Source organism: Dendrobates tinctorius, unplaced genomic scaffold, assembly GCF_039654945.1.
Source record: "Dendrobates tinctorius isolate UK_male_01 unplaced genomic scaffold, ASM3965494v1 ptg000254l, whole genome shotgun sequence".
Classification (NCBI taxonomy): Eukaryota; Metazoa; Chordata; class Amphibia; order Anura; family Dendrobatidae; genus Dendrobates; species Dendrobates tinctorius.
The window spans coordinates 23,924,162-23,949,122 of NW_027361921.1; the positions used below are offsets into that span (position 1 = coordinate 23,924,162).

The following is a 24,961-nucleotide window of genomic DNA, read 5'->3' on the forward strand; positions in this document are numbered from 1 at the left end:
CGAGATCAGAGCAATCTTTCTGGCCCTTCTTCGCTGGCAACCCCTTCTCGTCGGCAGCCGATCCGCATTCAGTCGGACAACGCCACGGCTGTGGCGTACATAAACCATCAGGGCGGCACGCGCAGCCACCAAGTCATGTCAGAAGTGGCCAGGATTCTGTGCTGGGCGGGACGTTACGTCCCAGCAATCTCCGACGTTCACATTCCAGGGGTGGAAAACTGGGCAGCCGACTTTGAGTCGTCAAGACCTAGCGACAGGCGAATGATCTCTCCATCCCTCAGTTTTCGATCAGATATGCAAGCGCTGGGGTTATCCGGACGTCGACCTCATGGCACCTTGGATGAACCACAAAGTTCCGCGCTTCGTAGCCAGGTCCAGGGACCCTCTAGCCGTCGCTTGCGTCGCCCTAGTAATTCCGTGGTCCCAGTTCCAACTACCTTATCTTTTTCCACCTCTTGCCTTGATCCCAAGAGTGGTCAAGAAGATAAAATCGGAAGGCGTTCCAGTAATTCTTGTGGCTCCAGACTGGCCAAGAAGGCCTTGGTATGCAGAACTGGTGAACATGCTCGCGGACGTTCCCTGGAGGCTTCTAGACCGTCCGGATCTTCTCTCGCAAGGCCCCCTTTTCCACGAGAATTCTCGGTCTCTGAATTTAACGGCATGGCCGTTGAGGCCGCAATCCTAAGAGAATCAGGTTTTTCCAACCAGGTGATTCAGACAATGATCAAAGCCAGGAAGCCGGCCTCTTCCCGCATTTACCATAGGCATTGGAAGGCTTTTTACCGTTGGTGCGGGTTTTCTCCAGTCTGGCTTAGATTCGGGTCTGTCTCTCAGTACCCTCAAGGGCCAGGTTTCTGCCCTGTCTATCCTCTTTCAAAGAGAGCTCGCTTCCTTAACGCAGGTTCAGACGTTCCTCCAAGGAGTCGCTCACGTGGCTCCTCCTTATCATTCACCAATAGAACCGTGGGATCTCAATATCATTCTTAGCGCTCTTCAAAAGGCGCAGTTTGAGCCCATCCAGGACATTCCTTTCTCACTTCTGTCATGGAAGGTAACCTTTTTGATCGCCATTACATCCATCAGAAGAGTTTCTGAGTTAGCGGCCTTGTCATGTCATTCTCCTTATCTGGTGCTCCATCAGGATAAGGTCGTCCTCAGGCCCGTTCCTTCCTTTCCTCCAAAGGTGGTTTCCTCCTTTCACATCAACGAGGTTATCGTTCTTCTATCTTTTTGTCCTGCTCCTTCTCACCCTCTTGAGAAGTTGCTCCACAAACAGGATGTTGTTAGAGCCTTGCGTGTCTACCTGGCTAGGACCACTTCACTTCGTCAGTCCGATTCATTGCTGGTCATCTCAGGTCACCGGAAAGGGTTTCCGGCATCCAAATCCACGATCGCTCGCTGGATTCGTTCTACCATTCAGGAAGCATACCGACTTCAGGAAAAAAACGGCCCCCTCCGGGAGTGAGAGCTCACTCCACCCGGGCTGTGGCAGCTTCGTGGGCAGTTCGTCATCAGGGTTCGGCTTTGCAAAATTGCAGGGCCGCAACCTGGTCATCCTTGCACACCTTTGCGAGGTTCTACAGGGTTCATACCCAGGCCTCGTCTGATGCAGTTGTTAGTAGGAAGGTTCTGCAGGCGGCGGTGGCTCACCGGCCGACCTAAGCCTTTCCGGTTCTTTCGTTCCCTTTTCCTGTTCCCGCCCTTGGGACTGCTTTGGAACGTCCCATGGTAATCTGTATCCCCCAATAAGGCGATAAAGAAAGATGGATTTTTGGTTCTTACCGTAAAATCTCTTTCTTGGAGCCTTCATTGGGGGACACAGCACCCTCCCTGTTTAAGTTGTACCGCGTTGGGCTTTGAGCTCCTTGTTGGGTTGGTACATATGTTTAAAGTTCCGTGGCTTCTCCTACTGATTTCTCACCAACTGAGGTACTTGGTATCTGTCGGTGGGTGTATACTGCCGGGGAGGAGCTAATTTTCTTGTTTTGCATAGTGTCAGCCTCCTAGCAGCAGCAGCATACACCCCATGGTAATCTGTGTCCCCCAATGAAGGCTCCAAGAAAGATTTTATGGTAAGAACCAAAAATCCATCTGTAATCTCTATATGTAAATATAGTGTTAACTGTGGATTCTGAACAAACCACTTATGGCTGAATGTGCCGAGTCTTTAGTGCTACTAAGGGCTTGCACACACAAGTGTAAAATTGGACCAATGTTGCACTATGAGGCAGTGCAGATCTGCGTTTTTTTTTTGCTCATGCCAAATCGGCCTGAGGAAAGGAAAAACAATTGCACCATGGTGAGAGTGCATACGTGAATCGGATCGCACTCACCCATACAAGTTTAAGGGTGAGTGTGAAACATTGCACTGCACTCGGACGTCATTCGCGTGCAGTCTGATTACCCGGCAATGGAGGAGATGGATAAAATAATTTCTCCATCTGCTCCGCCCCTGTGCTGCATTCTCATGTGAGAACTGGAGCAGAGTGCACTGACAGTTGGCTCAAACTCTGCATAATCGGCTTGATTCTCTCGAATCGACGACCGTGTGACCCTGGTTACCAACAAAAACTAGATGAAATGAGCATATATCAACCAGCTAACAAAAAACATAATACCCTTTAAAAGCATAAATTTTATTAAAAAAAGATAAAAAAAAAAAATTGTACCAAAACCATTTGTGTATACATGTGGATTAAAATTATTCACCATACATAGATATGTAAGAGATTGTGAAAATAGAAAAAGCTACTGGCCAGAAAAAGCAGGCATCACCAAAATATAAATCTGATTAAGGACACAAACACTAAGTAAAAACATTTAAAAGTCATACAAGTGACAATGCCAAAAAAGCACACAGAGGGCTCCTAATAGAGCCAACAAAACACCCCCCTGGTGAGCAAAATTACTGGCTTTATGGTTACAGAAATATAGACAATGTGGGTGATAACCAACACAATTATATGGCCAAATAGATAAACCAGTAAAGGTAGCTAGATCCAAATAGCTATAAGATAATACAAATATCTGGAAAACCTGATATAGTGGTCACAGATAAAAAAAAAAATAGACATATTGAAAGAGCATTCGTAGAAGATAAACATAACCTCAATAAACATGGTTGCATAGGTGCATTTAAATGCTCCAAAACACTACCAAAAAATTGGTTAAAATACTCAAAATATAAGACACAAATATCAATAATGTCTATACAAATAAATAAACCACTTGCACATAATAGGCTCAAGCCAAACACGTCAGTGCAGAGGATATTGTAAACAGATAAGGAGATAGGCAAGTTCAATGGACACCATACCAAAATAAACCTGGGAAGGGTCATAAAGTCTCAAATAGGTTGTAGAGACTAAATCCCGCCCGCACTGGCCTAATCAGTTACGTTCACATGGGGAAGCTTGTGGAGTGCCCGACGCATGTCGCCACCGCAAGGTGGCTTAGTCAGGGGCTGGAGAATGCGTCCAATACTAGTCATATTAGAGATTATATAATAGATAGATAGATATATATTATCTATCTATCTGACAATTAGTGTAAAAAACTGCAGCCGCAGCAAATAACCTGATCGGCCGCGTTGTGTAGAGAGGTCAGGACGCACAGTCAGACAGATATCCAAAGCGTGGTCCGTGACTAACAATTACTTCCAGGTGGATATCGGCTGATTAATGAAAACTGCGTAACATACCACAGCGCATGTGCGAGGGGACTGGTTTCCGCAGTAACCAATGACGCTGATACTTAGAACAATCCGGCTCAAATGGAAAGCGCATGTGCTGGAATTCGCCCAGGCAAAAGAATAGCTTAGTTACTCACCGATAACAGTGTTTTTCGGAACCCATGACAGCACCATGGAGAGAGGGGATCCGCCCTTCAGGGACAGGAACCTACAGAAAAAGGGCGGTACCTCTCCTCCGCCTTCAGTTGGTTACAGAGCATCAGAGGGTCTCCAGGTTAGTTAGACAACAGAAATATATACACAATATTATAATACTGCTTACTTATCAAAGCACCGTGCCTAAACGGAAACACTCTACTAACAGTAAAACGTGCTCACCATACTCGTGAAGGGGAGGGGAATAAGCGGGTGCTGTCATGGGTTCCGAGAAACACCGTTATCGGTGAGTAACTAAGCTATTCTCTCTCACCCATGACAGCACCACGGAGAGAATTTCAGAGATTGGTAGCTTAGGGAGGGACCACCGCCTGAAGGACCCTTCTCCCGAAGGTCAGGTCAGATGTAGAGGCTAGATCTAATCTATAGTGCCTAAAAAAGGTCGAACGTGATGACCAGGTGGCCGCCTTACAGATTTGTTCTATTGATACCTCAGATTTTTCAGCCCATGAGGTCGCCATTGCCCTTGTGGAATGAGCTCTCAGCCCCTCTGGGATGGTATTCCCGCTGGATGAATATGCCAGGGCAATCGCATCCCTTATCCACCTTGCCAGGGTACTCTTGGATGCTTTGAGCCCCTTCCGAGGACCCTGGAAACATACAAAGAGAGCCTTCCTTCCTACACTTTTTGGTGGTCTCTAAGTACTGTACTAGGCACCTTTTAACATCTAAAGTGTGGAACTTTTCTTCCCCCTTATTTTTTGGATTTGGGCAGAAGGAAGGAAGGACTACCTCCTGGGACCTGTGAAAATGTGATGACACTTTAGGTAAATAGGTTTTAGGATGACTATCCTCTAGAATTTTTGTAAAAGGAGGCCCCGCTGACAAGGCTTGAATATCGCTCACTCTTCAGGCTGTTGTTAGTGCCACCAGAAGCACAGTTTTAAGAGATAGGATTTTTAGGGGTGCCGAGTGAATTGGTTCAAACGGAGGGCCTGTTAGTGTTGAAAGTACAAGATTCAGGTCCCATGATAGTAATCTTTGACTGGCTATTGGCCTAGATCTGGTTGCGGCTTTAATAAACCGTGCTACCCAGGGGTCACCTGCCACATCATGGTTATAGAGGGCGTCTAACGCCGCTATTTGTACTTTTAATGTGTTGACCATCAGACCCTGTTCTAGGCCCTTTTGTAGAAATTCTAGGATCTTATCAATCTGAACCCCATCCTGAACCTTTGCCCTAGAGGTGGATAGAAATTTTTTCCATGTTCTGCCATAAGCTCTCATTGTAACCGGTTTCCTACTTTTTTGTAGTGTAGTTATCAGGTTTTCTGAAAAACCCCTGTCCCTCATCAGTGCCCTTTCAAATTCCATGCTGTTAAATGGAGGTTCGGTGCCTGAGGATGTAGCACTGGGCCCTGCGATAGCAGGTCCGGGAGATGCGATAGGACCCATGGGTCGGTTACGGAGAGCATTCTTAGCCAGGAAAACCAGGTTCCTTTGGGCCAGAAGGGGGCTATCAGTATCATCCTCGCCCTGTCCTCCCTGACTTTCTTTAGGACTGCTGGAATGAGCATGATTGGGGAAAAAAGGCATATGTTAGTCTCAGTGTCCATGGTAGCATAAATGCGTCCAGAGTTAGAGGATTCCCCCTGTGATCTAGGGAGCAGAAGGAGTCTACTTTGTTTTTGAAGTCGGCGAACAGATCTACGTCTGGGGTCCCCCACATTTTTACAATCTGCCGAAAAATAGACTGCTTTAGTACCCATTCCCCCTGTCGTAATTGGGTGCGGCTCAGAAAGTCTGCCCTTTGATTCTCTGTACCGCGGATGTGTAGGGCTGTCAGAGATAACAGGTTTGCCTCCGCTAGTTGAGGATTTTGGCGGATGTGTCCATTAGGGCTCGGGACCTGGTTCCCCCCTGGTGATTTATATAGGCCACTGTGACCCGATTGTCCGAAAGGATACGGACATGGTGGTTCTGGAGTAGGGGTAGGAAGTGTGTTAGGGCATAGCCTACTGCTAGAAGCTCCTTTTGATTTGAGGAGGCTTTTAGTTCTTGATTTCCCCATACGCTCTGAGTCACCTCGTTGTTCATGTGCGCTCCCCATCCTGTGGGACTGGCATCCGTTGTCACTATGTGTGTTATCTTTGATGCCCAGGGGATCCCTTTGGACAGGTTCTCCTGGTTTCCTCACCAAGCTAGGGAATGAATAGTGCTTGAATTTAGGGTAATGCGACCCTCTAGGTCAGGGTTTCCCAACTCCAGTCCTCAAGGCACACCAACAGATCATGTTTTCAGGATTTCCTTAGTATTGCTCAGGTGATAATTGCTTCACCTGTGCAATACAAAGGAAATCCTGAAAACATGATCTGTTGGTGTGCCTTGAGGACTGGAGTTGGGAAACCCTGCTCTAGGTGTCCCCCTATTACTGCCTGGTTGGCCAATACGTCCCACTGGAGATTTCGCGTGTGTAACTGAGCCCATTGAACTGCTGGCAGGCAGGCAGATAGTGAACCCAACAGTGACATGGCCTTCCTTAGTGTCATGGAGGGATTTTGGATTGCTCTTGCTGTAATTTGAGCGATCTTCTCCTTTTTGTGGTCTGGGAGGCGACACTCCTGAATGTTTGAGTCTAGTGTTAGGCCCAAGAATTCTTGTACCCTGCTGGGCTCCAATCTTGATTTTTTTAGATTTAGAAGCCAGCCCAGGTCTTGTAGAGTGTTCATCACCCTGTCTCTCTGTTCCCTGCATTTTTGAGCCGAGCTGCCCGCTATTAGGAAATCGTCTAGATACGGGATTATTATTATATCTTGTTCCTTTATATGAGCCATCATTTCCGCTACTATTTTGGCGAATACTCGCGGGGCTATCGATATTCAGAACGAAATTCTTTCACCTTGCCTTTTATTGAGACGGCTAACCTCAGATACTTCCTGGAGTATTTGTGGATAGGGACGTGATAATAAGCGTCGCTGAGGTCCAACACCGTCATGTAGCAGTTTGGGACCAGGACTTTGGTGGTAGATTTGATAGACTCCATTTTGAAGCTCTGGTTCTTGACGTATTTGTTTAGCTTCCTCAGATTTATAATTGTACGAAAGGTGCCGTCTGGTTTGGTCACTAGAAAAAGGGGGGAGTAGAACCCTCTGCCCATATCCTGCAAGGGAACCTCCTGGAGGACTCCTTTTTTTACTAGGCCTAGAACCTTGCTTTTTAGCGCTTCCTGTTCTCGCATGCTGGATCTCATCGGCGTTGTTACATATTTTTGAGGTGGGAGAGAGCGAAAGTCTATCCATAGGCCCTCCTGGATTAGGTTTATTATCCATGGGTTTGTTGAAATTCTCCTCCAGGCTGGAAGGAAAAAGGATAACCTTCCCCCCCACCCTTGGCGTACTGTCACTTGGAGGGCTTTTTGTCCCGGGGAGAGTTATTAAAGAAGCCGCCTCTATCTCTTCTTTTATCATCCCACTTTTGTTCCCTTGGTGGTCTTCTCTGAAAAAACCTCCTATTCCGAAAGGGTCTTTTAAATGCCGCTGGCCCTAAATTTGGGAATCCTTTTTTCTTGTCCCCCGCTTTCTGGAGGATGTCATCTAACGTTTCCCCAAAAAGGAATTTTCCTTCACAGGGGATGGAGCATAATTTCATTTTGGTCTGTAGGTCCCCATGCCAACTTTTAAGCCATAGTGTCCTTCAGGCCGCGTTTGAAAGTGCTGCTGTTTTGGACGATAGTCTGACTGAATCGGCCGATGAGTCCGCTAGGAATGCAGCCGCTCCCCTTATTAATGGGATAGAATCTAAAATTTTATCTCTAGGTGTCCCTTCCCTCAGCTGTTTCTCAAGTTGGTCCACCCATACCATTAGGGCTCGAGGTACATGTCGCCGCTATCGCTGGCCTGAGGTTACCGCCTGCCGACTCCCAAGCCCCCTTTAGAAAGGTATCCGCCTTCTTATCTAGGGGGGCCCTGAGGGTGCCCATGTCCTCAAAGGGAAGGGCGAATTTCTTTGAGGCTTTAGCAACTGCTACATCGAGTTTCGGGGCTCTATCCCAAGACGTGGATACCTCCTCCTCAAAGGGATATTTCCTTTTAAGGGAAGGGACTGTAGTATTTTTCCTATCTAGCTTATCCCATTCCTTTTTTATTAGACCCTTGACGATTTCGTTCAGCGGAAATGCTCTCCGTTTTTTCTGGCCTAGTCCCCCGAACATTATGTCCTGGACTGTCTTATCCAGCCTCGGGTCCAATACCCCCATGGTAGACCTTACAGCTTTCACTAGTTTGTCTACCTCTTCTAGGGGAAAACAATGGCGCCCTCCTGTTTCCTCATCTGAGGATGAGGAGCCGGATTCTGAGGATTTAGACGAGATTTCTCCCGATGTGGAAGAATCTGACTGGGAGGTTTCTACCATGTCTTTTTTCCTCGTTTTATCCTAATGTTTAAGGGATTCGAGGGCACTCTGGACCTCTGATTTAATTGTGGCCCTTAGGTCAGATGCAAAATCCAGAGTCTCCTGACAATTTCTTTTGTACAGGACTCGCATAGTTTTTTCTCCCATGATACCGGTAGGGGTTTAGTGCAAGTGGGACATTCCCTGTTCTTTTTAGCCTTCTTCTTTCCCTCATAAGGGAGAGGGATTGCATCACAAGGGTGACATTCACGAAGATCACTTACCCCAAAAAGGCGTGCGGCTGCAGGTACCGGTTCGGGAGACAGAGTCAGGTCCAGTATTGGCTGATCTCCTGGTGGCGTTTTGCTCCTCGCTGCTGACGTACTACGCCGCGTGGAGTGACTGCTGGAACGGCGCTCTGTGTTTCGTTCCTTTTGTCGGTGGTGGTGTTGGTGGTGCTGCTGCTGTTTCAGCTGCTGCCTCTGCTCCTGTTGCTGGTCGCTATCCTCCATTATTAGGATCGCTTCCAGCCAGGAGTTTCTGCGCCTCACCTTTTTTTAAACTTAGCACCCTGTAACGTCACCTTTCCCCCCGCATGCGCTGGTTGGGGAGCACACTCCTGCACATGCGCCCGGTTCCGGGACCCGGAAGTCGCTGCTCTACTTCCGGGGCAGCGGCCATCTTGGTACTCTCCGTACCATGGTGCTGCCCACGCTCCACCGGGTCCTGCCGAGCCCAGATCTCCTTTCCGGAGCGGCGACTCCGGCGTCTTCCCCCCCCGCTAACCCGGCAGCCAGCATCAGCCCTGGCGGCTTCGGGCACAGCACCTGCCGCTGCCGATAACCGGACAGGCCGGCCCCGGACTCCTGGATGCACAGGTACCGTCCTGTGGGTCCCTCCGTCAGGGACAGGAACCCAACTGAAGGCGGAGGAGAGGTACCGCCCTTTTTCTGTAAGTTCCTGTCCCTGAAGGGCGGATCCCCTATCTCCGTGGTGCTGTCATGGGTGAGAGAGAAATGGACGTGCATGCCTGTTGTAACTTCAAAGGTAAAGCAGCAACAGCAAAAATGAGAACGTACAACGTCCGAGAAAAAATAAGAACATAAATAAAGACATGTAATTTGTACTGGAACTTATTGCGCAAATACAGACATACCAAAATAAAGCGTAGACTATAAGTTTTATCAAGCACAGGGAGGATGGTTACCCCGGTATCCAAATAACGCTGATAGAACAAGCAAAATCAGATAGAGCACTATGTTTTATCAAGCGCAGGAAAAGTGGTTACCCTGGAAACCCATGACGCTGATAGTTAGAGCAATCAAGATCAGATTGAATTCTAGCACACGCTTGCTCTAATGAGCAAAATAAACATACGTGCCATTAGAAAATAAAATAGCGGCAACAAAGTAAAAATATATAACGTCCAAAATAAGATATAGACACGTAGTTCTTAGTATTAGATAATCATAGCCGATATTTATTGCGCCCAACATACACACATACAAAGATAAGGGCTGAACTATAAGTTTACCAGGCGCGAAGAATATGGTTACCGCAATGGTCAATAAGACTAATACTTGGCGTAAAACGCGCTCAAATAGAGCACGCAAATGCTGAAGTCTGAACAAGCAATACACGTATGCGTGCCTATTATATAACAGCAACAAAGTATAAATATAAAGCGTCCAAGATAAAATGGAAACACATGATTCTTGATATTAAATAGTGATAAATAATGCTTATTACGCGCATAATACAACACGTACAAAAGTGAAGGGCAAGATATAGCAAATTCTGCGTATTCAAATAAAACAAGATAAATAGTACCCTAATTCATGGACGCTAGAAAATATACCCATTCTAATATACACTAGCGCAAAGAAACATGATTACCACAAAACTCAGTGACGCTGATACTGAGAATATTCTGGTTCAAACAGTCCTCAACACGTATGTGCTGAGATCAGGGGAATAGTGTGGACAGACATGCTTATTATCTCTTCAAATAAAAAAGGGGGGACACAACATCCCCACAAAATATAGTCAAAACAATGAAGATAAATAAGACATTTAAATAGTCATAAACAATATTTAATACACACATAAAACAGACATATGAAGATGGCAAATCTACTTTATTAGATGCTGCGCACCAATGTCTATATATCACAATTTTATTATTAATCTTATTACGGCAAGATCTACTGAGATCTGAATCCACATAAATCTAAAGAGAATACACATGCAGTCAAAAAAGCAAAAATGATGGAGATAGAACGCTGTCAAAATAACAGACTGTAGAAGTCACATTAATTAAATCACTCTGCAAATATAATATAAGCAGAAAAGAAACATGCTATGTATCTCAAAAGGTTTTTTGTAGACGCAAATCATTGTATTAAGAAAAGATTAATGTTTATTATGAAACACTGACAAACTCAATCGATAGTATTATAAAGGTTACCAAGATATTATATTGTTAACCATAATACTAGGTGACATTAAATATATACACATAGAAGGCCAAAAGGTCAGACTACTCTGAAATAGTGGTTTTATATATTTGGTTGTCACTATATATACACAATGTACAGATAGTAGAAGGATGTTAAACAACCCTTAGAAAAACCCAAGATGGTGATAATACCAACTATAACGTAATTTGGAGGATATTGAGAGAAATGGTTATGGAGGTAAGGAAAACCGCCATAATAAATATTCAATCAAGATGGTGTCAAATAGAGAAGAGGGGGACCAAATATCCATTTAGTCACGAGAGAGAGAGAGAGAGAGAGAGAGAGAGAGAGAGAGAGAGAGAGAGAGAGAGAGAGAGAGAGAGAGAGAGAATTTTGTTTGTCCGCCAGAACAATTGTCAAAAACGGAAGTGTGAAAGAGGCCTAAGGCTAATTAAACAAATGTTCCCAAATTATAGAGCAAAGACATAACGATGCTCAGATGCAGATACATCAGAGTCCCGAACATGACAATCCCAGATGGATCCATAAAATGGTGAGAAATGAAGTCCAATCGAAGAGGATCCATAGAGAGCTTTATCCAAAGGCTAATGGAAGGTATAGTATATCCAAATTGGAAAAAAAAAAAAAAAAGGAAACCAAGGGAGAATCGTCCAGAGGGCAACATCAAGACCGGTTAAACGAGCCCTCTGTGTGCTTTTTTGGCATTGTCACTTGTATGACTTTTAAATGTTTTTACTTGGTGTTGTTTATGTGTCCTTAATAAAATTTATATTATTTTGGTGATCCCTGCTTTTTCTGGTCAGTAGCTTTTTCTATTATTTTCACAGTGTTTGTTCATGCTGATTGCAGGAGTATCCCTACTCTATATTTAGTGGTGCCCTCCTGATCCCTACTTTTGCACAGATATGTTATTTATTATTATTTATATAACACCATTGATCCTATGGTGCTGTACATGAGAAGGGGTTACAAACAAATTACAGATATCACTTACAGTAAACAAACTAACAATGACAGACTGATACAGAGGGGAAAGGACTCTGCCCTTTCGGGCTTACATGCTACAGGATGGTGGGGAAGGAGACAGTAGGTTGGTGGGTTGCAGCAGTTCCGGTGTTGGTTGAGGTGTTATCACCGGTAGTGGTGAGAGAAGGAGGTAGCGGTGTCATTGCAGGCTTTCTTGAAGAGGTGGGTTTTCAGGTTCTGTCTGAAGGATCCAAATGTGGTTGATAGTTGGACTTGTTGGGGCAAAGAATTCCAGAGAATAGGGGCTATTCGGGAGAAGTCTTGGAGGCGGTTGGGTGAGGAGCGAATAAGTGTGGAGGAGAAAAGGAGGTCTTGGGAGGACCGGAGATTACGTGAGGGAAGGTATCGGGAGATTAGTTCAGAGTCATATGGGGGAGACAGGTTATAGATGGCCCTGTAGGTCAGTATTAGTAATTTGAACTGGATACGCTGGCTGAGGGAATGGGAGCCAGTGAAGAGATTTGCAGAGGGGAGGAGCGGAGGAGTAGTGAGGAGAGAGATGAATTAGTCGGGCGGCAGAGTTAAGGATGGACTGGAGAGGAACGAGGGTGTTAGCAGGGAGACCACAGAATAGGATGTTGCAGTAGTCGAGGCGGGAGATGATGAGGGCATGCACAAGGGTTGAGGAAAGGACTGATTCTGGAAATATTTTTGAGCTGGAGGCGACAGGAGGCAGAAAGAGCTTGGATGTGCGGTTTGAAGGACAGGGCAGAGTCAAAGGTTACTCTGAGGCAGCGGAGTTCTGGTACTGGGGAAAGTGTGATGTCATTAATTGTTATAGCTAGGTCGGGTAAAGAAGATCTGTGAGATGGAGGAAAGATGATGAGTTCAGATTTGTCTACATTGAGTTTGAGGAAGCAAGAGAAGGAGGATATGGCTGATAGACACTCTGGGATTCTGGACAGCAGAGAGGTGATGTCTGGGCCAGAGAGGTAGATCTGAGTGTCATCAGCATAAAGGTTGTAGTGGAATCCATGGGACTTTATGAGTTGCCCCAGACCAAGTGTATAGATTGAGAAGAGTAGGGGTCCTAAAACAGAGCCTTGGGGGACTCCAACAGAGAGAGGGTGGGATGAGGAGGTGGTGTGGGAGACGCTGAATGTGCGGTTGGAAAGGTATGAGGAGATCCAGGATAGTGCAAGGCCTTTGATGCCGAAGATGTGATATATCGACATATACTGTATCTACGGTATATGTACATATCTATTTGATGATGGGATACTTTCCCCGCTCTAGAATATGAATCTATCCCTACCTGGGAGCGGAGGTTGACACCCTAGGGATATTCAAATTGGCACCCCCACTCCATGGTGGCTTAACCTCACTGCCCTATATTCACCCTATAAGAGGGACTATACTTCAACACTAAAATAATATCTCTTGCCCACATAGAAAGTCTATTAGTAAAATGATGTCATATGCCCTGATTGAAGGCTTGTATTAAGATAGAATATTTGTACTAATTTGGGCAGAGCCAGTTAATCACCAGTTTTAGGGTCACAAGATTGTTCAGAGAAGGGTGGACGATCTCTACCCAAAAAAGCATACAATACTAGGTAAGATAGTCATTACAGCAGGGATTATATTATTTGTTATAATCACTCCTAGTCATCTTAAATTGATAGATATATATATATATATATATATATATATATATATATATATATATATATATATATATACATACATACATACATACATACATACATATACATACATATACACACACACACACACACAGTCATGGCCAAAAGTTTTGAGAATGACACAAATATTATATTTTCACATGATCTGCTGGCCTCTGGTTTTTATGTGTTTGTCAGATGTTTTTATCACATACAGATATACAGTGCCTACAAGTAGTATTCAACCCCCTGCAGATTTAGCAGGTTTACACATTCGGAATTAACTTGGCATTGTGACATTTGGACTGTAGATCAGCCTGGAAGTGTGAAATGCACTGCAGCAAAAAAGAATGTTATTTCTTTGTTTAATTTTTTTTTAAAATGTGAAAAGTTTATTCAGAGGGTCATTTATTATTCAACCCCTCAAACCACCAGAATTCTGTTTGGTTCCCCTAAAGTATTAAGAAGTATTTCAGGCACAAAGAACAATGAGCTTCACATGTTTGGATTAATTATCTCTTTTTCCAGCCTTTTCTGACTATTTAAGACCCTCCCCAAACTTGTGAACAGCACTCATACATGGTCAACATGGGAAAGACAAAGGAGCATTCCAAGGCCATCAGAGACAAGATCGTGGAGGGTCACAAGGCTGGCAAGGGGTACAAAACCCTTTCCAAGGAGTTGGGCCTACCTGTCTCCACTGTTGGGAGCATCATCCGGAAGTGGAAGGCTTATGGAACTACTGTTAGCCTTCCACGGCCTGGACCGCCTTTGAAAGTTTCCTCCCGTGCCGAGGCCAGGCTTGTCCAAAGAGTCAAGGCTAACCCAAGCACAACAAGGAAGGAGCTCCGGGAAGATCTCATGGCAGTGAGGACATTGGTTTCAGTCAATACCATAAGTAACGTACTCCACCGCAATGGTCTCCGTTCCAGACGAGCCCGTAAGGTACCTTTACTTTCAAAGCGTCATGTCAAGGCTCGTCTACAGTTTGCTCATGATCACTCGGAGGACTCTGAGACAGACTGGTTCAAGGTTCTCTGGTCTGATGAGACCAAGATCGAGATCTTTGGTGCCAACCACACACGTGACGTTTGGAGACTGGATGGCACTGCATACGATCCCAAGAATACCATCCCTACAGTCAAGCATGGTGGTGGCAGCATCATGCTGTGGGGCTGTTTCTCAGCCAAGGGGCCTGGCCATCTGGTCCGCATCCATGGGAAGATGGATAGCACGGCCTACCTGGAGATTTTGGCCAAGAACCTCCGCTCCTCCATCAAGGATCTTAAGATGGGTCGTCATTTCATCTTCCAACAAGACAACGACCCAAAGCACACAGCCAAGAAAACCAAGGCCTGGTTCAAGAGGCAAAAAATCAAGGTGTTGGAGTGGCCTAGTCAGTCTCCTGACCTTAACCCAATTGAAAACTTGTGGAAGGAGCTCAAGATTAAAGTCCACATGAGACACCCAAAGAAGCTAGATAACTTGGAGAAGATCTGCATGGAGGAGTGGGCCAAGATAACTCCAGAGACCTGTGCCGGCCTGATCAGGTCTTATAAAAGACGATTATTAGCTGTAATTGCAAACAAGGGTTATTCCACAAAATATTAAACCTAGGGGTTGAATAATAATTGACCCACACTTCTATGTTTAAAATTTATTAAAATTTAACTGAGCAACATAACTTTTTGGTTTGTAAGATTTATGCATCTGTTAATAAATCCTGCTCTTGTGTGAAGTTTGAAGGCTCCAACTTATTTGCATCTTATCAAACCTGCTAAATCTGCAGGGGGTTGAATACTACTTGTAGGCACTGTATAATTGCAATCATATTATGAGTAGCAAAAGGTTATATTGACAGTTAGAATGAGTTAATGCAGCAAGTCAATATTTGCAGTGTTGACCCTTCTTCAGGACCTCAGCAATTCTCCCTGGCATGCTCTCAATCAACTTCTGGATCAAATCCTGACTGATAGCAGTCCATTCTTGCAAAATCAATGCTTTTATTTTGTCTGAATTTGAAGATTTTTGTTTGTCCACCCGTCTCTTGATGATTGACCACAAGTTCTCAATGGGATTAAGATCTGGGGAGTTTCCAGGCCATGGTCCCAAAATCTCTATGTTTTGTTCCCTGAGCCATTTAGTTATCACCTTTACTTTATGGCAAGGTGCTCCATCATGTTGAAAAAGGCATTGTTGATCGCCAAACTGCTCTTGGACAGTTGGGAGAAGTTGCTCTTGGAGGACATTCTGGTACCATTCTTTATTCATGGCTGTGTTTTTAGGCAAGACAGAGCGAGCCCATTCCCTTGGCTGAGAAGCAACCCCACACATGAATGGTTTCAGGATGCTTGACAGTTGGCATGAGACAAGACTGGTGGTAGCGCTCACCTGGTCTTCTCCGAATAAGCCGTTTTCCAGATGTCCCAAACAATCGAAAAGGGGATTCATCAGAGAAAATGACTTTACCCCAGTCCTCAGCAGTCCACTCCCTGTACCTCTTGCAGAATATCAGTCTGTCCATGGTGTTTTTCCTGGAGAGAAGTGGCTTCTTTGCTGCCCTCCTTGAGACCAGGCCTTGCTCCAAGAGTCTCCGCCTCACAGTGCGTGCAGATGCATTCACACCTGCCTGCTGCCATTCCTGAGCAAGCTCTGCACTGCTGCTAGCCCGATCCCGCAGCTGAAACACTTTTAAGAGACGGTCCTGGCGCTTGCTGGTCTTTCTTGGGCGCCCTGGAGCCTTTTTGGCAACAAGGGAACCTCTCTCCTTGAAGTTCTTGATGATGCGATAGATTGTTGACTGAGGTGCAATCTTTCTAGCTGCGATACTCTTCCCTGTTAGGCCATTTTTGTGCAGTGCAATGATGACTGCACGTGTTTCTTTAGAGATAACCATGGTTAACAGAAGAGAAACAATGATGCCAAGCACCAGCCTCCTTTTAAAGTGTCCAGTGGTGTCATTCTTACTTAATCATGACAGATTGATCTCCAGCCCTGTCCTCATCAACACCCACACCTGTGTTAATGGAGCAATCACTGAAACGATGTTAGCTGGTCCTTTTAAGGCAGGGCTGCAATGATGTTGAAATGTGTTTTGGGGGATAAAGTTCGTTTTCTAGGCAAACATTGACTTTGCAAGTAATTGCTGTTAAGCTGATCACTCTAACATTCTGGAGTATATGCAAATTGCCATTTAAAAAAAATGAAGCAGTAGACTTTGTAAAAACTAATATTTGTGTCATTCTCAAAACTTTTGGCCATGACTATAATATATATATTTTTTTTTCTCTATCTATATATCAAATTGTCCGTCATCCACTTCCGTTTGGATGTCCCCGAATCCCACAATCCACAGCACCAGAAGTACGCCGACCGCCATGTTGGAATACCCAAGTGATGGGTATTCCAATCCTTTCCATAGTACCACCAGCAGGATCCCGCCGGAACCTCCCGCGGACAGACCCGCTGCTGCCTGCCCACCCACCTCCGTGCAGTCACAGCTGGCAGGAAAGACCGCAGCTTGCGGCCTGTGCTGGAGATGGGGTGCAGGCGCCCTCTGGTGGCGCTGCACCTCATCTCCAGCACAGGCCACAAGGCGCGGTCTTTCCTGACGGCTGCCCTCCGCCAGGAGTCCCCAGCCGCTGGACCCGCCACTGCTGGCCACGCCGCTGGACTCCCCCCGCCGGACCTGCGGCGCCATCAGCATAACCCCTCCCCACTTAGCCTTTACAAAAAGGTGAAGGGTAACTATGGAAATTGAAGGGAGAGCCGCCATGGAGCAGAGGCACCATATCATATCCCCCCTTGGATAAATACATACACTAGCTGAAGAACCCAGCGCTGAGATCTCATCTCCCGAGATCTTGGTACCAATATCAACATCTGTGCATGCCCCGGCAGCCATTTTTCCCCAGAGTCCACCGCACAGTAAACCAAGTGCAGGAGCTCTGGGCTTTCACAAAATGTCGGCAGTGCCCCCACACCACCGAACACCCGCAGCGGAGCACATCGGAACACCCCCTCATCCCAGCCTGCAGCAATTCTCCACTCTTGCCTCCTCCAACAGCGACACTGGGACCCTGCTTCACCGAGGCTGGTAAGGTATATCTGCATTATAAGACGCAACCCCATTTTCCCTAAAAACTTTGGGGAAAAGTGCGTCTTATATTCCGAAAAAATACAGTATGTATGTACGTGCACGCACACACAGAGTGGGTACAGAAAGTATTGAGACCTCTTTAACTTTTTCAATCATTGTTTCATTGCAGCTATTTGGTAAATTCAAAAAAGTTCATTTTTTTCTCATTAATGTACACTCTGCACCCCATCTTGACTGAAAAAAAAAAAAACAAAGGTAAAAATTTTGGCAAGTTTGTTAAAAAAGAAAAACTGAAATATATCGCATGGTCATCATAAGTATTCAGACCTTTTGCTCAGACACACATATATAAGTCACATGCCGTCCATTTCCTTGTGATCCTCCTTGAGATGGTTCTACTCCTTCACTGGACTGCAGCTGTGTTTAATTAAACTGATAGGACTTGATTTGTCAAGGCAGACACCTGTCTATACAAGACCTCTCAGTGCATGTCAGAACAAGTGATTATCATGAGGTCAAAGGAACTGGCCAAGAAGCTCAGAGACAGAATTGTGGCAAGGCACAGATCTGGCCAAGGTTTCAAAATAATTTCTGCAGTACTCATGGTTCCTAAAAAGCACAGTGGCCTCCATAATTCTTAAATGGAAAAAGTTTGGGACCACCAGAAGTCTTCCTAGACCTGGCCGTCCAGCCCAACTGAGCAATCGTGGGAGAAGAGTCTTGTTGAGAGAGGTAAAGAACCACCCCAAGATCACTGTGGCTGAGCTCCAGAGATGCAGTAGGGAGATAGTGCCACAAAGTCAGCTATCACTGCAGCCATCCACCAGACGGGCCTTTATGGCAGAATGGCCCAACGGAAGAGTCTCCTCAGAGCAAGACATATGAAAGCCTGCATAGAGTTTTCTGGAAAAAAAAAAAAAAAACAAACAAACCACACAACACATGAAGGACTCCCAGACTGAGAAATAAGATTCTCTGGTCTGAGGAGATGAAGATAGAACTTTTTGGTGATAATTGTAAGTGGTATGTGTGGAGAAAACCAGGCACTGCTCACTACCTGCCCAATACAATTCCAACAGTGAAACATGGTGGTGGCAGCATCGTGCTATGGGAGTGTTTTTCAACTGCAGGGACAGGACGACTGGTTGCATTTCAAGAAAACATGAATCTGGCCAAGTACAGAGATATCATGGATGAAAACCTCTTCCAGAGTGCTCTGGACTTCAGACTTGGCTGAAGGTTCACCTTCCAACAAGACAATGACCCTAAGCACACAGCTAAAATAACAAAGGAGTGGCGTAAGAACAACTCTGTGACCATTCTTGACTGGCCCAGCCAGAGCTCTGACCTAAACCCAATTGAGCATCTCTGGAAAGACCTGAAAATGGCTGTCCAGCAACGTTCACCATCCAACCTGACGGAACTGGAGAGGATCTGCAAGGAAGAATGGCAAGGATCCCCAAATCCAGGTGTGAAAAACTTGTTGGATCATTCCCAAGACGACTTATGGCTGTATTAGCTCAAAAGGGTGCTTCTACTCGATACTAAGCAATGGGTCTGAATACCTATGACCATGTGAAATAAATGAAAGACTTATCCTTTACTGGTTTTCTCATGACAATCTAAATTTATATTTGGAGCTTGCACAAAATGAAGATATAATCATGGATATCTTACATTATATGCATATATAGGTTTTAGTATAATATATTGAATGTTCATGAGATCTTGCCCTAATCGCCGTGCTACTGTTAAACATTGAAGAGGGCGGATATAATAATCAGAATTTGCATGATTACTGCTACGTTATTTTCTGCCGCTTTATACATTGGATTTCGGGCTTGTGGATAGCAGGCGCGTCAAACTTTGGATACGTCATCTCCTGCTGTCTGGAATGCAGGAGCTTTCATCTGTGACACGCAGGCGCGCCTCATACTGCTGTCTGGGACTTCCCACACATCATCTGCGCATGCACCATCATGCAAACACACCCACATTATCTCCTTCACTCAGTGGACGCCGAACACAGGTGTCGGAACCCACTGTGGTGATTTGCAATTGCAATATTTAAGGGTCATATACACACCTCATAGCTACTTCCCCTGACAAAGCTGCTGGACGCAGTGACACGCGTTGGGCGTTGTGGACAGTGTGATCTCTGGGTAATTATATGTGATTGTATATTTTTTATTTCAATCTGAACAGCATGAGAGTAAAACTTGGTCATTATGGATTATCCCTATATACTTGAATGGCGGTGCATTCCTTTATTACTAGCTGTCAGAATTTTTCTTTCAGCTTTGATACATTGTTATTTTTTTGTGAGTGCACCTATTATCTGGGTATTCTGGATTAACCCCATTTAGTCCGATAAGGAGCACCCCTTTATTACTAGCTGCTTGTACTATTCAGCTCTGATATATTTCTATCTTTGTGAGTGCGCCCAATTGCACGTTTTCTTCTCCTGCTGAGTAGTGATTTATCACTTTCACGTATTACCCTTTATTCATTTGAGCATAAGTTTGCATTTCATCATGACTATGTATCCACTAGTCTGCATGTCTTTTCACTTGTTTTTAATGATGTTTCATTGTGCACATTTGCCTGTTTGGTATATGTATGTCTAATAAAAGCCTTTTTTTTTTTATACGGATTCATGCTGTGAGTGCACGTTTTTCTGTACTTTTCTACTTTTGGAGATTGATTGTTGGCTGAAGGGTTATCCATAAGCTACGGTCACGATATCCATCATCTGGAGGAACGAAGGCTGTGACTGCACACTATACCGGCTGGAGATAACAAAAGCTCTGGGCCAACCAAAAGTTGGGAGACAGTAGGTATCGCCTGGTACGGGGGGCCAGTGGAATTACCGATCTCGGATTGGGAACATTGTATGTTGGCCATCTACATGGATTTGTTGTACAACCATGGATGTATGGAATAAAAATAGTTGCATCGTTAACCTTCCTAGGTGATTTTTACAACCCACCTCAGATCTTCACAGGGTATATACCCATTATTAATCCTTATTAATAAAATGTACACTTTTAAAGGGTATTCTGTTTTTGTAAATTCTGTGTGACCCTGGCTAAAACTACAGATCTGCAAGTCATCAAAAGTGTCACTAATGGAGTAGAGCCCACCCTGCCAGAAATCGGGAAGTAAGGAGACTGCAGAGTTGTAAACTGCTCAAGAAACAACTTGCGAACTCCCCACTTTTTTTTTTTTTTTTCCCATCTGGTGCATATCTACTTGCTGCAAAGCTGAACAGAAAATGTGTGAAAAAGCCCCTAGGCTCTCAAGCACTAGGTACTCTGCCCCAATTTTTGTTTGGATTCCATTTCCTGCTCATACTTCATTCATAATTACTCTATACCTCCATCGTGTTGCTGATTTTAATAGCTGCAGACAGGTTGATATTCAGGAATACATCAATATCTTTCAGCGCTTTGTTCTGCAAAACAAAAGGAAAATTGTTAAGTCTACAGATATTTACTATATGATGTGCAAAATCTAGCATGAATTACCTGCAACCTGGTATATATAGCACTGTATACTTTATATATGTGTGCGCCCTCCCTCCTGTGTCTTTGTTTAACCCCTTAGTGACAGAGCTAATTTAGACCTTATTAGCAGGACCCAATTTTTGAAATCTAACCAGCCTCACTTTAAATGGAAATAACTCTGGAGCACTTCAACAGATCCCACTGATTCGGAGACTGTATTCTTCCGACAAATTGTACTTCATGTTAGTGGCAAATATATAAAACAAAACCAAATGGAACAAACCAGTATATACCCCAATGAAGTCATATACTTTGTAGTATTGACGAAAGAGGGATCGAACAAGGACATATTAAACATGGATAAATGGAGAACACGTCCACTATTATAAATAGATATCAATTTATTAAACATATAGTACTGACATAACAAATATATGTACAAAAACAAGGATCAGGTAATACAAGCTGCTTAAGTCCTAAGGGCATATACGTATAAAATGCTCAGTGCTTTAGCCAAAAAATGGGCCATGTGTTTAGGGACTCACAAATAAGCGGAGATCACAAACAGGTGCGCATCCTGCAAAGAGACCCCCATTATCCCACGCAATAGTGCTTACCCATCATGGACTTCAATAGGACCCGTGCAGCACTGCCACCGACGCGCGTTTCGCCTCTTTTTCAAGTGGCGGCGCTGCACGGTACATATTTCTCATTTTTACAACACCATTTTATTTTTAGGGATCACATCACATTTAAAGTCACTTTGAGGGGTCTATATGATAGAAAATACCCCAAATTGACACCATTCTAAAAACTGCACCCCTCAAGGTGATCAAAACCAGATTCAAGAAGTTTATTAGCCCTTCAGGTGCTTCACAGGAATTTTTGAATGAAAAAAAAAACAAAAAAAAAAAAAAAACAACATTTAACTTTTTTTCACAAAAAAAAAATTACTTCAGGTCCAATTTTTTTATTTTACCAAAGGTAACAGGAGAATATGGACGGCAAAAGTTATTGTGAAATTTGTCCTGAGTACCCGATATGTGGGGGGGAACCACTGTTTCGGCACATAGCAGAGCTCGGAAGGGAAGGAGGGCCGTTTGACTTTTTCAATACAAAATTGGCTGGAATGGAGATCGGACGCCATTTTGTGTTTGGAGAGCCACTGATGTGCCTAAACAGAGGAAACCCCCCTACAAATGACCCCATTTTGGAAACTAGACCCCCCCCCCCCAAGGAACTTATCTAGATATGTGGTGCGCACTTTGAACCCCCCAATTGCGTCACAGAAGCTTGTAACTTACATTACAGCCGTAACATTAAAAAAATCATTTTCGCCACAAAAATGATCTTTTTGCCCCCAATTTTTTATTTTACCAAGGGTAACAGGAGAAAGTGGACCCCAAAAGTTGGTGTGCAATTTGTCCTGAGTAGGCTAAACCACTGTTTGGGTACATGGCAGAGCTTGGAAGGGAAGGAGCATCGTTTGACTTTTTCAATGCAGACTTGGCTGGAATTGAGATCGGACGCCATGTCGCGTTTGGAGAGCACCTGATGATGTGCCTGAACAGTGGAAACCCCCCCCCCAATTCTATCTCCAACCCTAACCCCAACACACCCCTAACCCCTACCCTAATCCTAACCCTAGCCCGAAAACGGAAATACTTTTTTTCATTTTATTATTTTTCCCTAACTAAGGGGGTGATAAAAGGGGGTTTGATTTACTATTTATAGCAGGTTTTTATGTTTGGCAGCTGTCACATGCTAAGGCTACTTTCACACTTGCGTTTTTTTGCGCTGCGTGTGCATAAAAAACGCATTATGCGTTTTCTTGCTTTTTGCGCATGTTTTTTTACAAAGAACCACATGCGTTTTTAAACGCAGATGTGCGCATGACCATGCACACGTCAGCGCACCCATAGACTGTTTTTTGGGTGAATTCCGTGCGCATGCGTTTTTTTTTTTTTTTTTTAGACAGGTCGGACGCACCAAAAATGCAACAGGTTGCATTTTGTGCGCCTGGGCGCACACTACAAAAAAGCGCACGCACATACAAACACGTACAAACACATGACAATGTGCACCCACGTTAAAGATAGGGGGAAAAAAACGCATACGCATGTACCGTATATACTCGAATATAAGCCGAGATTTTCAGCCCAAAAAATTGGGCTGAAAGTCCCCCTCTTGTCTTATATTCGAGTCATATACAAAGGGGGTCGGAGGGGGAGGGGGTGTCAGGTCATACTTACCTGTCCTGATGCTGTGTCTTGAGCCACCAGCTTCTCCCCGTGCTCGCTCTTCCTGCCTTCAGCAGTCACGTGGTGCCGCTCATTAAAACTCATGAATATGCGCATATTCATTAGTTTTAATGAGCGGTACCACATGACCGCTGAAGGCAGGAAGAGAGAGCGCAGAGAAGCTGGGGTCTCAAGACACAGCGTCAGGACGGGTAAGTATAGTGATACTCACCTGTCCTGCGTCCATGGCTGCTTGCTGCTGTCTGTCATCGGTCAGTGACTTCAGACAGAAGAGGGCGCGGTGACGTGGTTAGTGCGCGCCCCGCCCCCTGAAAGTCTGAACGTCACTGACTGATGACGTGGCAGATAGCGGTGAGCAGCCATGGACGCAGGACAGGTGAGTGAGTATCTGACACCCAGTGACGGAGAGGTGAGTATGTCATTTTTTTTTTTTTTTTTTTTACATGCAGCAGCATATGGGGGAATAATCTAAGGAGCTTCTTATGGGGTCAGCATATGGGGGAACAATCTATGGAGCTTCTTCTGGGGACACCATATGGGGGAATAATCTATGGAGCTTCTTCTGGGGACACCATATGGGGGAATAATCTATGGAGCATTTCCCACCCTAGGCTTATACTCGAGTCAATAAGTTTTCCCCGTTTTTTTGTAGCAAAATTAGTGGGGGGGGGGGGGGGGGTCGGTCGGCTTATACTCGGGTATGTACGGTATGCGCATAAACGCGGCACAAAAAAACCGCAAGTGTGAAACCAGCCTAAAAGACGCTTTTTATTGGAAAAAAAATAGTTTTTGCATCACCACATTGAGAGCTATAATTTTTCCACATTTTGACCCACAGAGTCATGTGAGGTCTTATTTTCTGCAGGACGAGTTGACGTTTTTATTGGTACCATTTTCGGGCACATGACATTTTTATATCGATTTTTTTCCGATTTTTGGGGAGCAAAATGAACAAAAATCAGCAATTCATCATTTATTGTTTTTTTTTTGGGGGGGGGGGGTGTTTACACCATTCTGCGTGTGGTAAAATTTATAAAGCGGTTTCATTCTTCAGGTCGGTACGATTGCAGCGGTACCTCTTATATCTTTTTTTATGTTTTGGCGCTTTTATACAATAAAAATTTTTTATAAAAAATTGTTATTTGTGAATAGTTTTATTCTGCAAGCTATAACTTTATTTTTCCAGTGATGGAGCTGTATGGGGGAAAAAAAAAAAGAATTAGGGAATTTTTAATTTAGGAATTTAAACTTTATTTTTACACTTTTTTTTTTTACTTTATTACATTGTGCCGGGGGGGGGATATTACTATATAGTGTCAGATCGCTGATCTGACACTTGGCAGGGCACTGTGTTAGATCAGCGATCTGACAGGCACTGCAGACTGCTTCTCAGTGCCTGCTCTCAGCAGGCACAGAGAAGCCACCTCCCTGTAGGGAGGAGGCCCATGGAACAACACGAGCACACCGCGTTATGCCGAGGGTCTCAGGGAAGCATGCAGGGAGCCCTCTCCCTGCGTCATGCTTCCCTATGCCCCTGGAGCACTGCGATCATGTTTGATCGCAGTGTGCCAGTGGTTAATGTGCCGGGAGCAGTCCGTGACAGCTCCTGGCACATAGTGCCGGGTGTCAGCTGTGATAATCAGCTGACACTAGGCCGCGATCAGCTGCGCTCCCTCCTTAAGCGCAAAGACGTACTATGCCATCCATGGGCATTAAGGCCCAGGGCA

At 44.7% G+C, this 24,961-nt stretch overlaps 1 protein-coding gene across 3 annotated transcripts in view; it reads right to left on the reverse strand.

Moving 5' to 3' along the window:
• Positions 1–24,961, reverse strand: part of SGO2 (shugoshin 2) — a 145,662-nt gene that overhangs the window by 65,546 nt on the left and 55,155 nt on the right. For all 3 annotated transcript variants that reach the window (XM_073558223.1, XM_073558224.1, XM_073558225.1), the window contains one exon: positions 20,844–20,921. In XM_073558223.1, the coding sequence (XP_073414324.1) occupies positions 20,844–20,921 (78 nt within the window). The remainder of the gene's footprint in view (positions 1–20,843; positions 20,922–24,961) is intronic.